This window comes from Arachis ipaensis, chromosome B3, assembly GCF_059453495.1.
Source record: "Arachis ipaensis isolate K30076 ecotype BB chromosome B3, ASM5945349v1, whole genome shotgun sequence".
In the NCBI taxonomy this organism is placed as follows: domain Eukaryota; kingdom Viridiplantae; phylum Streptophyta; class Magnoliopsida; order Fabales; family Fabaceae; genus Arachis; species Arachis ipaensis.
This window is the reverse complement of record NC_142438.1, coordinates 141443297-141456221: the sequence shown is the minus strand read 5'-3', so window position 1 is coordinate 141456221 and position 12925 is coordinate 141443297. Positions and strand designations below refer to the sequence as shown.

Here is a 12925-nt window from a genome sequence, read left to right as displayed (position 1 = left end):
AATCAGGGTAAATTTTCTCTTTAATGGACAAGATGGGTGTCCAACCTTGACATGCAAACATTGGGGGTAAAGTTCAAGCCTTTCCTACGGAGTTTGTCAAGATTGACAAGCTTAGAGGGACAGAGAGTACGCTTGTAAATATCTTTGCAGAAAAATAGGTAGTTCATGAGAGATTGAAAACGACGACGATCAAAAGACTCATCGGAAAAACCAGCATAAAAGGACTTGTAAGCAATAGGATTTGAGAGTCTAGGTTCAGCAACAGGATGAAGATGAAATTCAATGACTGTACCGAAAGTATGGTGAGTCTGAGTGGGGGGATTCTATTCGTCTTCGTGAAGAGGCCTCTTACCTTTGGAGGAACTGGGTTTGGATGAACTTGGCTGAGAGGTATTTGGAAGAGGAGGAGTAGGGCGAGGAGCGACCGCAGGGCAGCGAGCAGTGGTCTTAGTGCGAGCCATGTCAGGATAAGGGTTTGATGGTGAGGGAGGTGAAGAATGAGTGGGAGATGGTGATGGAGAAGAGTGTGTGTGATCAGAACGACGGGTGCCATTATGAGGGCCTCTGCGGAAAGCTCTTTTATTTTGTGCCATATTTATAGATCACTGGTTTGAAGAAGATGAAGGAGTGGAGAGTGTAGTGTGAATGGATGCATGTAGTGAGGAGTTAATATAAGCTTGGAGGAGTGGAAAGGTTGAGTTTTGGAAAGATGATAAAAATGCAAACTTTGAAAAGCATTGAAAATTACAGCTGTAACCTTTGTACGTTTAAAATAAAAGACAAAAGGAAAAAAATTGATTTAAAAAGAAATTTAAATGAGGCCCAAAAAGTGTGAAAAGCTTATTGCCAAAAAAATTAGAGAAAGCAACAATGAAATGGGCCCAATGGATTCAGTAAAGAAAGCCCATATGTTGTGAACTTCTCCAGCACGTGAGGTCCATCATTCCTTATGGTCAGAGCGATTTATGAGACAAAACACAAAAGATCTCATCATCAGAGTCATTAAGAAAACAAAGATGAAGCAAGAATGCCCAGTTCAGTCCGTAACTTGCAGAACCTCCCCTCTATCAATGGTTTGGTAAAAATATCAGCTAGCTGACCTTCAGAGTTAACAAACTGAATATCTAAATTTCTATTTTGCACATGTTCTCTTATAGAATGAAATCGAACTTCAATGTGCTTTGTTATTGAGTACAAAACAGGGTTTTTGGAAATATTTATAGCACTCATGTTGTCACAAAATAATGGAATATTAGAGACATTCAGTTTATAGTCAGCTAATTGAGTTTTCAGCCATAATAATTGAGAACAACAAGAGGAGGCTGCAATATACTCAGCTTCGGCTGTTGAAAGTGCCACTGTAGCTTGCTTCTTGCTTGACCAAACAACGAGTGATTTCCCAAGAAAGCAACACATGCCACTAGTGCTTCTTCTATCAATTCTGTCCCCAGTAAAATCTGCATAACAGAAACCCACTAATTAAAAGGAATCAGTCTTAGGAAACCATAAACCATAATCAGTGGTACCAAGCACATATCGGATGATCCTCTTGACAGCAGAGAGATGGGATTCCTTAGCTTTTGATTGAAATCTTGAGTACACTCCAACACTTTGGATGATATAAGGCCTTGAGGAGGTCAAATACATCAAGGATCCAATCATCCCTCTATAGCATGTCTCATCAACATCTCTAGCATGTTCATCCTTATCAAGTTTGATATTAGGATGCATGAGGGTTCCCATTGGCTTAGCACAGTTCAGCCCAAATTTCTTGACAAGTTCCTTAGCATATTTTTCTTGATGAATGAATATGCCTTCAGCAGTTTGTTTTATTTGCAGGCCTAGAAAGAAGTTGAGCTCTCCCATCATGCTCATATCAAATTCATTGGTCATAAGCTTAGCAAAATCTGCACATAAATCCTTATTAGCCGAACCAAAGATAATATCATCAACATAAACTTGCACAAGAATAAAATGATCATGATAATTCTTAATAAATAAAGTGGTATCCGTGGCTCCTCTTTGAAATTTGTTTATCAATAAAAATGAGCTAAGCCTCTTATACCAAGCTCTAAGAGCATGTCTTAAACCATATAAGGCTTTAGCTAGTTTGAAAACATGGTTAGGGAAAGTTTTATTTTCAAATCCAGGTGGTTGAGCCACATAAACCTCTCTATCTATTATGCCATTAAGGAAAATACACTTTACGTCCATTTGGAATCGCTTGAAGCCACAGTGAGCTGCATAAGCAAGGAGCAATTTGATGGCTTCCATTCGAGCTACAGGTGCAAAGGATTCATCGAAATCAATCCCTTCCTCTTGATCATATCCTTGAGCAACCAATCTAGCTTTGTTTCAAATGATGGTTCCATCTTCACCCAATTTGTTTCTAAAAATCTATTTAGTGCCAGTGACTCTCTTTCCATTTGAGTGAGGCACTAATGTCCAGACCTGATTTTTCTCAAACTGCTGCAATTCCTCCTCCATAGCTAACACCCAAGATGGATCAGCAAGTGCTTCTTGGATGTTTTGAGGTTCAATCTTTGATATAAGAGCTAAGTTGTTGGATTTAGCTCTTTTCAAAGATGACCTAGTTGATGTACCTTTGGAAGGATCACCAATTATGAATTTCTCAAGATAGTTCTTTAGAAACTTCCATTCCCTGGGCCTTTTGGTTTGAGTTGAGGATTCAGGTTCCTCTTGATTAACAATAGCCTCTGCATCATTATTTTCAGCTGCGACAGAAGATAATTTCAAATTGTCTCCTGCAGAATTGGAATTTTTGCTGCTAACAGGAGCAACTTCATGAGAACTTGGATTTAGAGGAACTGGATCAGTAGTCTTGGATAATTCAGCTTCAAAACCTGGACTATCATCAATGCAAACACTGGGAACATTGTTAGACTCATAGAATGTGACATGCATGGTTTCTTCAATAGTTTTGGAGTTCTTGTTATAAACTCTATAAGCCTTACTAAGAGTGGAATAACCCAGAAAAATGCCTTCATGTGTTTTAGGATCAAATTTTCCTAAATTTTCTTTGATATTCAGTATGAAACACTTGCAGCCAAACAGATGAAAATAACTAAGATTGGGAGGATGCCCTTTCCAAAGTTCATATGGGGTTTTCTTCAAAAACTTCCTAATGATGGTTCTATTCAAAACATAGCAAGCTGTATTCACAACTTCAGCCCATAAGAACTTGGGAATTTCATATTCACATAACATAGCTCTAGCCATTTCTTGTAAACTTCTATTTCTTCTTTCTATAACACCATTTTGTTGAAGTGTTATAAGACAAGAGAAGTTATGTGATATGCCTAGTTCATCACAAAAAGATTCAAACTATTGATTTTCAAATTCTTTACCATGGTCACTTCTAATTGAAATTTTTTTTAAACCTTTTTCATTTTGAATCTTTTTGCTGAATTTTTCAAAAACAGAAAAAGCCTCATGTTTATGAGTAAGAAAGAACACCCAACCAAATCTAATATAGTCATCCACAATTACCATGCCATAACTCTTTCCTTCAAGACTTTGAGTCCTAGTTGGTCCAAACAGATCAAGATGCAACAACTCCAATCGTTTCTTAGTTGAGACATCTTCCTTGGGTTTGAAATAGCTTTTTATTTGTTTACCCATTTGACAAGCATCACAAATGATGTCCTTATCAAATTTTATATTAGGAAGACCTCTAACTAAGCCTCTCTTTACAAGCTTAGAGATTTGGAACATGCTAGCATGTCCTAACCTCTTATGCCACATCCATTTTTCAGATTCCATTTAAGAGAAACAAGTTACATTTTGAACTTTTAGATCATCTAGTGTAATACCATAAATATTGTCACTTCTTTTGGCAACAAATAAAATAGCCCCTGTTTTCTCATTTATGACTCTACAATCAGATTTCCTAAAGGTTACAGCATATCCAAGGTCACACAATTGACTTATGCTCAATAGATTATGCTTTAACCCATCAACTAAAAAGACACTATCAATGCAAGTAGAAAGATCTTTGCCAACCTTACCAATGGCAATTATTTTACCTTTACCATTATCTCCGAAAGTGACAAATCCTCCATCATACTTGTTGAGTTTAATGAAGAAATTATCCCTTCCGGTCATATGCCTTGAACATCCACTATTAAGATACCACATGTCCATTTTCTTCTTGGATGTAAGGCAAACCTGCATGTTCTTCAACTAACCTTAGGTATCCAAATCCATTTGGATCCTTTGATGTGAAATCTTCTTGGTTGCCCAAGAGCATTAAAATCATGAACAACTTTATATAATTTACTATCATTACCAAAAGACTTAAGAAAGATGAAACATTGAGGAGGATCATGACCATTTCTATTGCACTTGTAGCAATGATTCTTGCCCACTGATTTCTGAGATTTGCTGAATCCTTTTGGTTTGAAAAACTTGGAAGAGGAGGCTTCAGATTTTTGAAAGTTTTGTTTGAAAACAGATTTATTTTCCTCTTTGAATCCAAGTCCAGATTTTTCAGACCCAAACCTTTGACAAGCAAGCAGTTTGTTCAGATTTTGAGAACCTTGAACAAACTTTGCTAAGTCTTTATTCAAATTTTTTTTTTGTTCATTCAGCTTTTTGTTTTCAGAAATCAAATCAGTGGAAGCGGTAACTTCATGCTTGATTTTGAATTTCTCTAATTCAGCTCGCAAAACTCTATTTTCTTCTTTTAAAAAATTTTCATTACCAGTTTCGGTAGCCTTAACCTTTTTCAAAAGAAGATCATTTTTTGTCCTCAATGCCTCGTTTTCTTTCTTACATTTTGCATACTTATCCAAGACTTTCTTAGAATTCACAGAAATGTCTTTGATAATGTATTGCATTTGATAATGTATTGCAGTTCATCAATAGATAAGTCAGAGAGATCTACCTCATCTTCATCATCATGACCTGCCATCAGACATAGTTGAGCCTCTTGATCTAAGCTCTCTGAGCTGGTGTTGTTTTCCAAGTCCTCCCATGTTGCCATCATCACCTTCTTTTTGTCTTTCTTGGATTTTTCGCCTTTCTTAAGTTGAGGACAATCTGACTTGAAGTGACCGGGTTTCTTGCAGTGATGACATGTGAACTTGACTTGATTTTTCTTGAAGTCTTTGGATGAAGAGCTTCCTTTGCCTTTGCTTTTGTATCTCAGTAGTCTTCTCATTTTTCTTACAAAGAGCACCATTTCTTCATATGAGAAACTGTCATCAGATTCTTCTTCTTTGGCTGTCATTCTTAATTTTAGTGCTATACTTTTCTTTTTGTCATCTTTGTCTTGAGACATGTGTGTGATTTCATAGGCCAGCAGCTTGCCTCTTAGCTCATCATAGGTGATTTTGATCAAATCATTCCTTTCAGAGATAGCTGTGCTTTTTTACTTCCCATTTCTTAGTAAGACTTCTCAGAATCTTTCTTACTAAAGTTTCTTCAGAGTAGTTCCTTCCCATGGCGTCCAGATTGTTGATGATTATTGAGAACTTTTCGAACATTTAATCGATGCTCTCATTCTCCTTCATACTGAATATTTCATACTCCTTCATCAGCATGTCAATTCTGGTCTCCCTCACTTGCTTAGTGCCTTCATGAGTGAGTCTGAGCTTGTCCCATATTTCTTTAGCCATTTTGCACCTTGACACTTTTCTGAACTCTTCAAAACTGATTGCACAGTGCATCAGGTTGATTGCCTTGGCATTGAGTTCAACATTCTTCTTTTCTTCATCTGTCCACATGCTGTCTTCTTTTGCCACAACTTCTCCATCAGCATTCTGTTTAGTGAGAACGTCTGGTCCATTGAGAATGATCTTCCATATGTTGTAGTCAATTAACTGCACGAAGATTCTCATTCTTTCTTTCTAGTAAGAATAGTTGCTGCCATTGAAGTAGGGAGGTCTATTATTAGACAGCCCTTCCGTGAGAGTGAAAGCCACGATGTTGGGACTCATATTGTTGGCCATGGATCTTTACTCCAAGCTATGAAGCTTGACTCCTTGAGACCTTGCTCCTGATACCAATTGATGGTTTTACTTGAACTTGAGAAGGGGGTTGAATCAAGTTGGCTTAAAATTTTGAGTTTCAAACTCTGTTTCAGTGGAAGCTTAAGTTGCAGGAGATTATTTCATTTTGTCTCACGCGCAGAACAAGTAAAGAGTAGGGAAGAGAAGATGAAGACCAGCATGTATCCTGGTTCGGATTCTTTGTGCAATGAATCCTACGTCCAGTCTCCACCACAAACCATGGTGGAATTTTCACTAATCATTCACAGATTACATACACCAATACTATTGAATTACTCCTTAATTCAACTAGTATCTACCCCTAAGCTTTCATCACCAAAGCTTAGCTTCCCATAGTGCTGTCCCAACTAGGAAGGGGAATCAAACAGATTCAATCTCACCAAGTGCTAACCCAACTTGGCAAGGGGAACTAATCCTAGTTCATAAACCCAAATTACATCAGAAATAAGTGGCTCTTTTGCATCACTCTTGCCTTTTCACTATTTAGCTTTTCCAACCTCACAAGATTAGCCTTTTCTCAAAACAGAAAATGACACAAGATAGCCATAACAAAAAGATCAGAAATTAAGCTTGAGTAGAAGAAAAAGATTCCAGCTCTATGTTAGAGATGGTGCTCTGAGTGTGTGCTCTCTTTTTCTTGCTTTCAAATGATGGAATGAGGCTTCTTATATGTCTTCAGCTTGCCTTCATTTTTGCCTCTTCCATTTTCTTGTACTAGCTGGCCGTTGGAGCTGTCACAACTAGCAAGTAGTCATTTTTCATCATGCTCCACTACCTCTGCTAGATGAGGAGCTCGACCACTACCTCTACTGTCCTTTGTTTTTCTTTCTTCCTTGGCATGCTCTCCTTTTTCATTTGCCTCCATAACCCCTGCTACTGCTGCTATGTGCAAGTTGTGTTTTTGCTTACCCACTACCCGAAAGTTGCTCTTCTGATGTCCTTGAATTAGTGGAGATATTCTTGTGTCCTTTCTAGCTTTTACAGAACCACACATGTCCTCGCATGATCCAGCTGTCCTCTTATAACATTTAGCAAAACATATTCATTCAATTTGCTGAATGGTGCTTTGAGAAGCATTGAGCTTGTTTATTATTACTTGGAGCACTAAAGAGTGTATGCTGGTTTGGACTAGTGCAGCATGAATCTTGAACAATTGGGCCTACAATAATTAAAACATCCATTAAATAGCATTTAGGCTTCAAATCCAAAGAAATGTTTGTCATCATTTGTAAACCCAAATTCAACATAGACCTAACATTTTCTTTTAGGTATAAAGTTATATCCTACTCAATAAAATGGTTAGAATAACAACAACAAAAAAAGAAACATTAAATCTAAAACCTTTTTATTGGAATTTAAATATTAAATACTTATTATTTTACTAATTTGACTAATTTTATATTTATTATTATAGATATTTGATTTATAAAAAATAATTAATACAATCATGATGTTTTAAATCATTCAATATTTAAACATTCTTTCCTGAAAATACTTAAAATAAAATCTCATTACTATTGCTTAAAAATGAATGAAAGCAACATTGGTGTTAGAAACTCTTGAACATTTGTGATTTGATAAATAAATCTTATTGTTATTGAATTTTCGCTTGCAATTTATGTATAAATAGGCCAATGAATTATAACTCAAATGACATAGTCTCCTCCATATTCAAAAGTTGTGAGTTTGAGTCTCTCTATCTTAAAAAAAATTATGCATAATTAGCAAAAATAAGAGTTTAAATTTTTTCACTAAAAACATTGTATCCTAAATATATAATAGTGTTAGCATAAAAGTTCGAAAGCTTTTGACTATGATACATAATTATTGACACAGAAGTACTTTGGTCAATTAAGTATAATCTGAGTGGAAAGAAAATGCATAAGGTAACACTAATCAAAGTGTAAATAACAAATAGAAAATAGATTAATTGTTAATAGAGATGAATGTGAAGGATATTACTTGACTATCAAAATACAGTAAAAATGTTGGTGGATAAATTTAGAGAATAAATAAAACAAAATCGTGGATAAGAGACTAATAACCATCCACACATGTTTCTTCTGTATAAATAAGAGGGTCAAAAAATTTTAAAAAGGCTTTCATATGTCAGATCACACTAAATCTCTTTTTGGTTGACATAAAGGAAGGATACAGAGTACTAAGTATATGTGAGTACCAGTACATGTGAGGGTGTAAACTCTGAAATCATTTTATTTTCATTATTTATTTATGTACTTTTATTTTTCAATTTACTTTTATTCTTTATTTAATGTTCATTTATCTGAGTTTGTTAATTAATTTGCATTCTTATATATCTTAAAATATTTTAATGGCATTCTCTAAAGTTCTTTTAGTTTAACGCTAATTTATAGAATTTCATTGTTATTTGTTTAAGACTCCTATTACTTTATTTTATTTTTTTTACCAAAGATATAAGACTTGAATCCGCAACCTCTTAATTGAATATTCGGAGACTATGCCATTTGAACTATTACTCATTGGCAGACTCCTATTACTTCATTGCTTGCAAAATTATTTTCAATGCGATAATTCTCGAGTCAAACTTATTTTTATAGAAAAATTGTATCTATTTTTTGAATTGAAATTCTTGATACAAATTTAATACACACTATATCGATATTAAATAAAAATCAAGCGAAACAATTTGTAAATAGGATATTTTTTATTTAAATGAAGGGCAAAGTATACTTTTTGTCCATGAAGTTTGACAAAAGTTTCAAAAATATCCCTAAGTTTTATTTTGTTTCAATTTTGTCCCAAAAGTTTTCGATTTGCATCAAATATACCCTTAGTGGTTAATTTTTCAAAAAATTTAAGACCAATTCAACAACAATTTCATAAAAATAACCCTCAACACAAGCAAATTAAGTATCATTTTCATGCATTATTGTTAGATTAGTCTTAAATTTTTTGAAAATTTAGCCGTCGGAGGTATATTTGATGCAAATCGAAAACTTCTGGGACAAAATTGAAACAAAATAAAACTTAAGGATATTTTTGAAACTTTTGCCAAACTTTAGGGACAAAAAATATACTTTACCCTTAAATGAAAAAATCCTTAGTTTTTGGTTATTTCGGGTCACAATTTCAAATTATGATAAAGTAATTAAATTTTTAGTGGGTGAAAATTTTCGTGCAGAAATTTCATGCTAATCCAATTAAAACATAGTTTAATTGTTAAATAACATTCGATCTCTATCACGAGAAATGAATTTGAATTCTTCAAAATTGAATCTGCGAATCATCAAGTCTATAAATTATAAGGTAGATTGCAAGTGACATAGACATTTATTATGACAAAAAAATTTGTGTTGTGTTTCTCAGCTTTCTCTATTTAAGTTTGAATCCAGAAAATACAAAATAGAATAACCTGTTAAGCTTGTCAAACAATAATTTAACCTTAGGTGAGTCTCACCTTTGAGCTTGGTATTGCTATTCTTGACTTGCCTTTCAGAAGTTACTTATTTTTTTTTCCATTTTTTTTAAATTATAGTAGCTATATTTAATAAAATAAAAAATACTTTCAATAAATAAAAGTTATAACAATAATGTTTGATGTGTTTTTAAAAAAATTATATTTATTAATATATAAAATTATATTTATTTTTTTCTTAAATTTATTTTATAAAACTAACCTTAAAAATTATCCATATCTAACTTCTAAAAACTAAAGTACAAACTACAAACACAATAACTCTTTTATTTATGAAAAATAAAATATTAATATATACTCATGGTACTACTAGAACTTGAGAAGGGGATTTGAATCAAGTTGAATTCAAAGATGAAGTTCTTTTATTCTATTTTTGTAGAAGTTGATTATACAGAAAAAAATTTTCTTTTGTCTCTAAAAGTAGAAATAAACAGAGAAGAGAAGAAGAGAATGGGGCTAGTATGTATCCTGGTTCAGTTTTTTAGTGCCATGAAACTTACATCCAGTCTCCACCACAACCATGGTGAAATTTTCACTATAATCAAACTGATTACATACACCAATACTAATGAATTACAACCTAATTCATCTAGTATCAACCACTAAGTTTCTACCCAAGTCTAACCACCACCAAGTACGGTTCCAACTTGGCAAGAAAAACTAAACCTTAGTTCAACTAAAACAATTACACAGAAAATTCTTTTGACTTTTCTATGCTTCTTTCTTGCCTCTTTTCTCTCATGGCTTTTTCAATTTTTTTCTCACCATGAATGGCCTTTTTCTCAATTACAAAAAGATAACATTAGATAGCCATAACACTAAAATTTTAAATGAAGCAAAAAATTGAAGGAAAATATTTCAGCTCAAGTGTATGAGATGATACTCAAGTGTTACTCTATTTTTCCTTGTTTTCAAATGTTGATGTGAGGCTAGCTTTATAGTATGAGTCTCTCCCTTCAAATTGCTTCATTGCCTCTTCATTTTCCTTGCTCATTCTGCCCGTTGCTGCTGTCTTCCTTGGCATGCAGTCCTTTTTCATTTTGGTCCACTAACTCTGCTATTCGAGGAGCTACTCCACCGTCTCTGCTCTTTTGAATTTGTTCTACTATTTTTCTGCTATTCTTTGCATGTTGTATTTGCTCTCCCAACTTCTGAATTTCTTTGATCTTCTGTTGTCCTTGTGTCCTTGATAGTGTCCCAATTGTCCCTCATTCTCCACAATGATGCCAAATATCCTTCTTGCTTTTTCTTTTTCCTTTTGGCAAATAGCATAACCTTTTTTCTTTATGTTTTTGGTTCTAATTTATTTTCATAGGTATTTGGGCTGGAGCCTCAATTTAGTGTATTGGTGATTTGTTGAAACAACATAAATTTGGACTGAGAGATAAAGTATTGGACTTGCACCACTAACACACACATTAAATCAAGTTTGGACTTTTAATCCAATAAATATTTGTCATCATATATGTGCCAATAATCACTTCTAACTCAACAATCTCCTCCTTAATGACAAACATGATAAAAGAGGATAAATAAATTTAAAATTTAATTTAAATGAGTTGAGAACACTTCTCTTTTATAATCATCCGAACTGTATGTGAATGAGTAGTGCTCCCCCTCAATGTTAGCATTGCTCCCCCTTTAATCATGACTTCCCCTCAGAATGGAGAATACTCAAAATAGTCAATAACTAGTAACATAGCAATGTAGCATAGCAACAATATTACAGAGCAAATATTCAATGGATGTAGCGAGAAAATGAACTCATGAACACATAAGACAAAATATGCATTAAACATTTAAAGCCTAAGTCTCTTTTTCTTTTTCTCCCCTTTTTGTCATCAAGGAGGAAAAACAAAGAACCTGCAAAAGAGTGTTAGAGTCACAGCAGTAGCAGTCATAAGTGGCAGTCAATGCAAAGTATTAAGGTGCATATAGTCATCCAATATAAGCAAAATGAAGAAAGCCTAACAAGTCTCTAAACGAAGTTAGAGATAGTTTGAAATGGCTAGATCAGATATGAGATAATCTAGGCATCAGAGTTGGAGTCATCTAAGGCATCATCATCCTCATTGTCAGTAGTGTTGGAACCAACCTCAACATAATTTTTGAGAATGCGAATGCAACCTTTGGTCTTCTTGAGTGTCGTTTCTTCTATTCCATCAGCTCTTTTTCTTTCAGCCCCAAAGTTAATGAGAATATCAGTCAGATTCACAAACTCTTGAAGCACATCCTTCATGATACTAGTTGAGATTTAGATTTTGGCAAAGTTTGATTTTGGAATCAGGGGAACATTTCTCTATTTTGGATCTTCAGTCTCCTCATTAGTGCTTCGACGCTTGCTTGCTATTCTTTTTACTGCACCACCCTCTTTTATGTAAGAATTAAACTCTCTAGAAATTTTAGCCCCAAAATCAACATTATAATATTGAAAAAATTTTAGTGAGCAGTATGGTATAAGGTAAAGCATTTTTCGAACGAACACATTCATGCATGTGCCTTAACAAAAGATAAGCAAATGAAATGGAAATTTTAGATAGAAGAGCAAATATAACCAGTGTATCGTAGAATGAAACGCGTTGAAAATAGGCAGAATAATGTGATTCACAATCCTGTGCAATTGAGCACGAACTGGACCAAGTGACTTGTCTTCAAGAAGAGGAATATTGACACAGACAGCCCCTAGGGCTTCAAAATAGGACACATTGATTCCCTTTTCCTGGTAATCTAGGACTTTGAAGCAAATGAAGCAATCCTTTTTTCTTTGTTGGACATGTTACTATAGAACTGTCTCACAAGATCAGGGTAGACATTTTCACGAATAGAGATGACGGGAATCCATCATTGAAAAGCAAATATAGACATAAAGTTCAGACCATTTTGACGAAGATCATCAAGATTGACAAGTTTAGGAGGACAGATAAGTCGATCAATGATGTCTTTGTAGAAAAACATATGGTTTATGGAGTTGTAATGACAGAAATCATAGGAAACTTTTGGAAAATCATCATAAAAAGATTTGTAGGCAATGCGATTTGGAAGCCTTGGTTAAGAAATAGGACGAAGTAGAAAATCATTTACTGTACCACGACTAGGGTGAGTAGAAGAGGGAGAAAGCTCTTCTTCTTCCTTGCTAATGGGCCGTTTGCCACGAGAGAAACTTGGCTGAGATGGAGTTGGTCTAGGAGCCACTCTAGGGTGACGAGCAGTGGTTTTGGTGCGAGCCATTCTTTCAGGATCACTGTTAGGAGGAGAAGATAAAAGAGAGTCGTTTGGAGAGGGAGATTAATAGGAGTTGATGAAAATGGTAGTGGAGGGAGAATAACGAGAAGTTTGAGCACCACTATGAGTACCTTTACGAACGACTCTCTTCTTGCGAGTCATTCTTATAAATCACTGGTCAGTTTGCAGAAAGAGGAGAGTGGGGAGTATGAAT

General features: G+C 34.6%; 3 protein-coding genes across 3 annotated transcripts in view; 1 reads left to right on the top strand and 2 right to left on the bottom strand.

Annotated features, from left to right (window-relative positions):
• LOC110270425 (putative calcium-binding protein CML26) overlaps positions 1-12925 on the top strand; it is a 30620-nt gene that overhangs the window by 12425 nt on the left and 5270 nt on the right. The gene's annotated exons all lie outside the window — the stretch shown is intronic.
• Positions 2398-3240, bottom strand: LOC148572640 (uncharacterized). The gene has a single exon (XM_088507670.1). The coding sequence runs from the start codon at positions 3238-3240 to the stop codon at positions 2398-2400; it is 843 nt and encodes a 280-aa protein (XP_088363796.1).
• On the bottom strand, positions 5508-5861 carry LOC148572639 (uncharacterized). Its single transcript, XM_088507669.1, has one exon. The coding sequence runs from the start codon at positions 5859-5861 to the stop codon at positions 5508-5510; it is 354 nt and encodes a 117-aa protein (XP_088363795.1).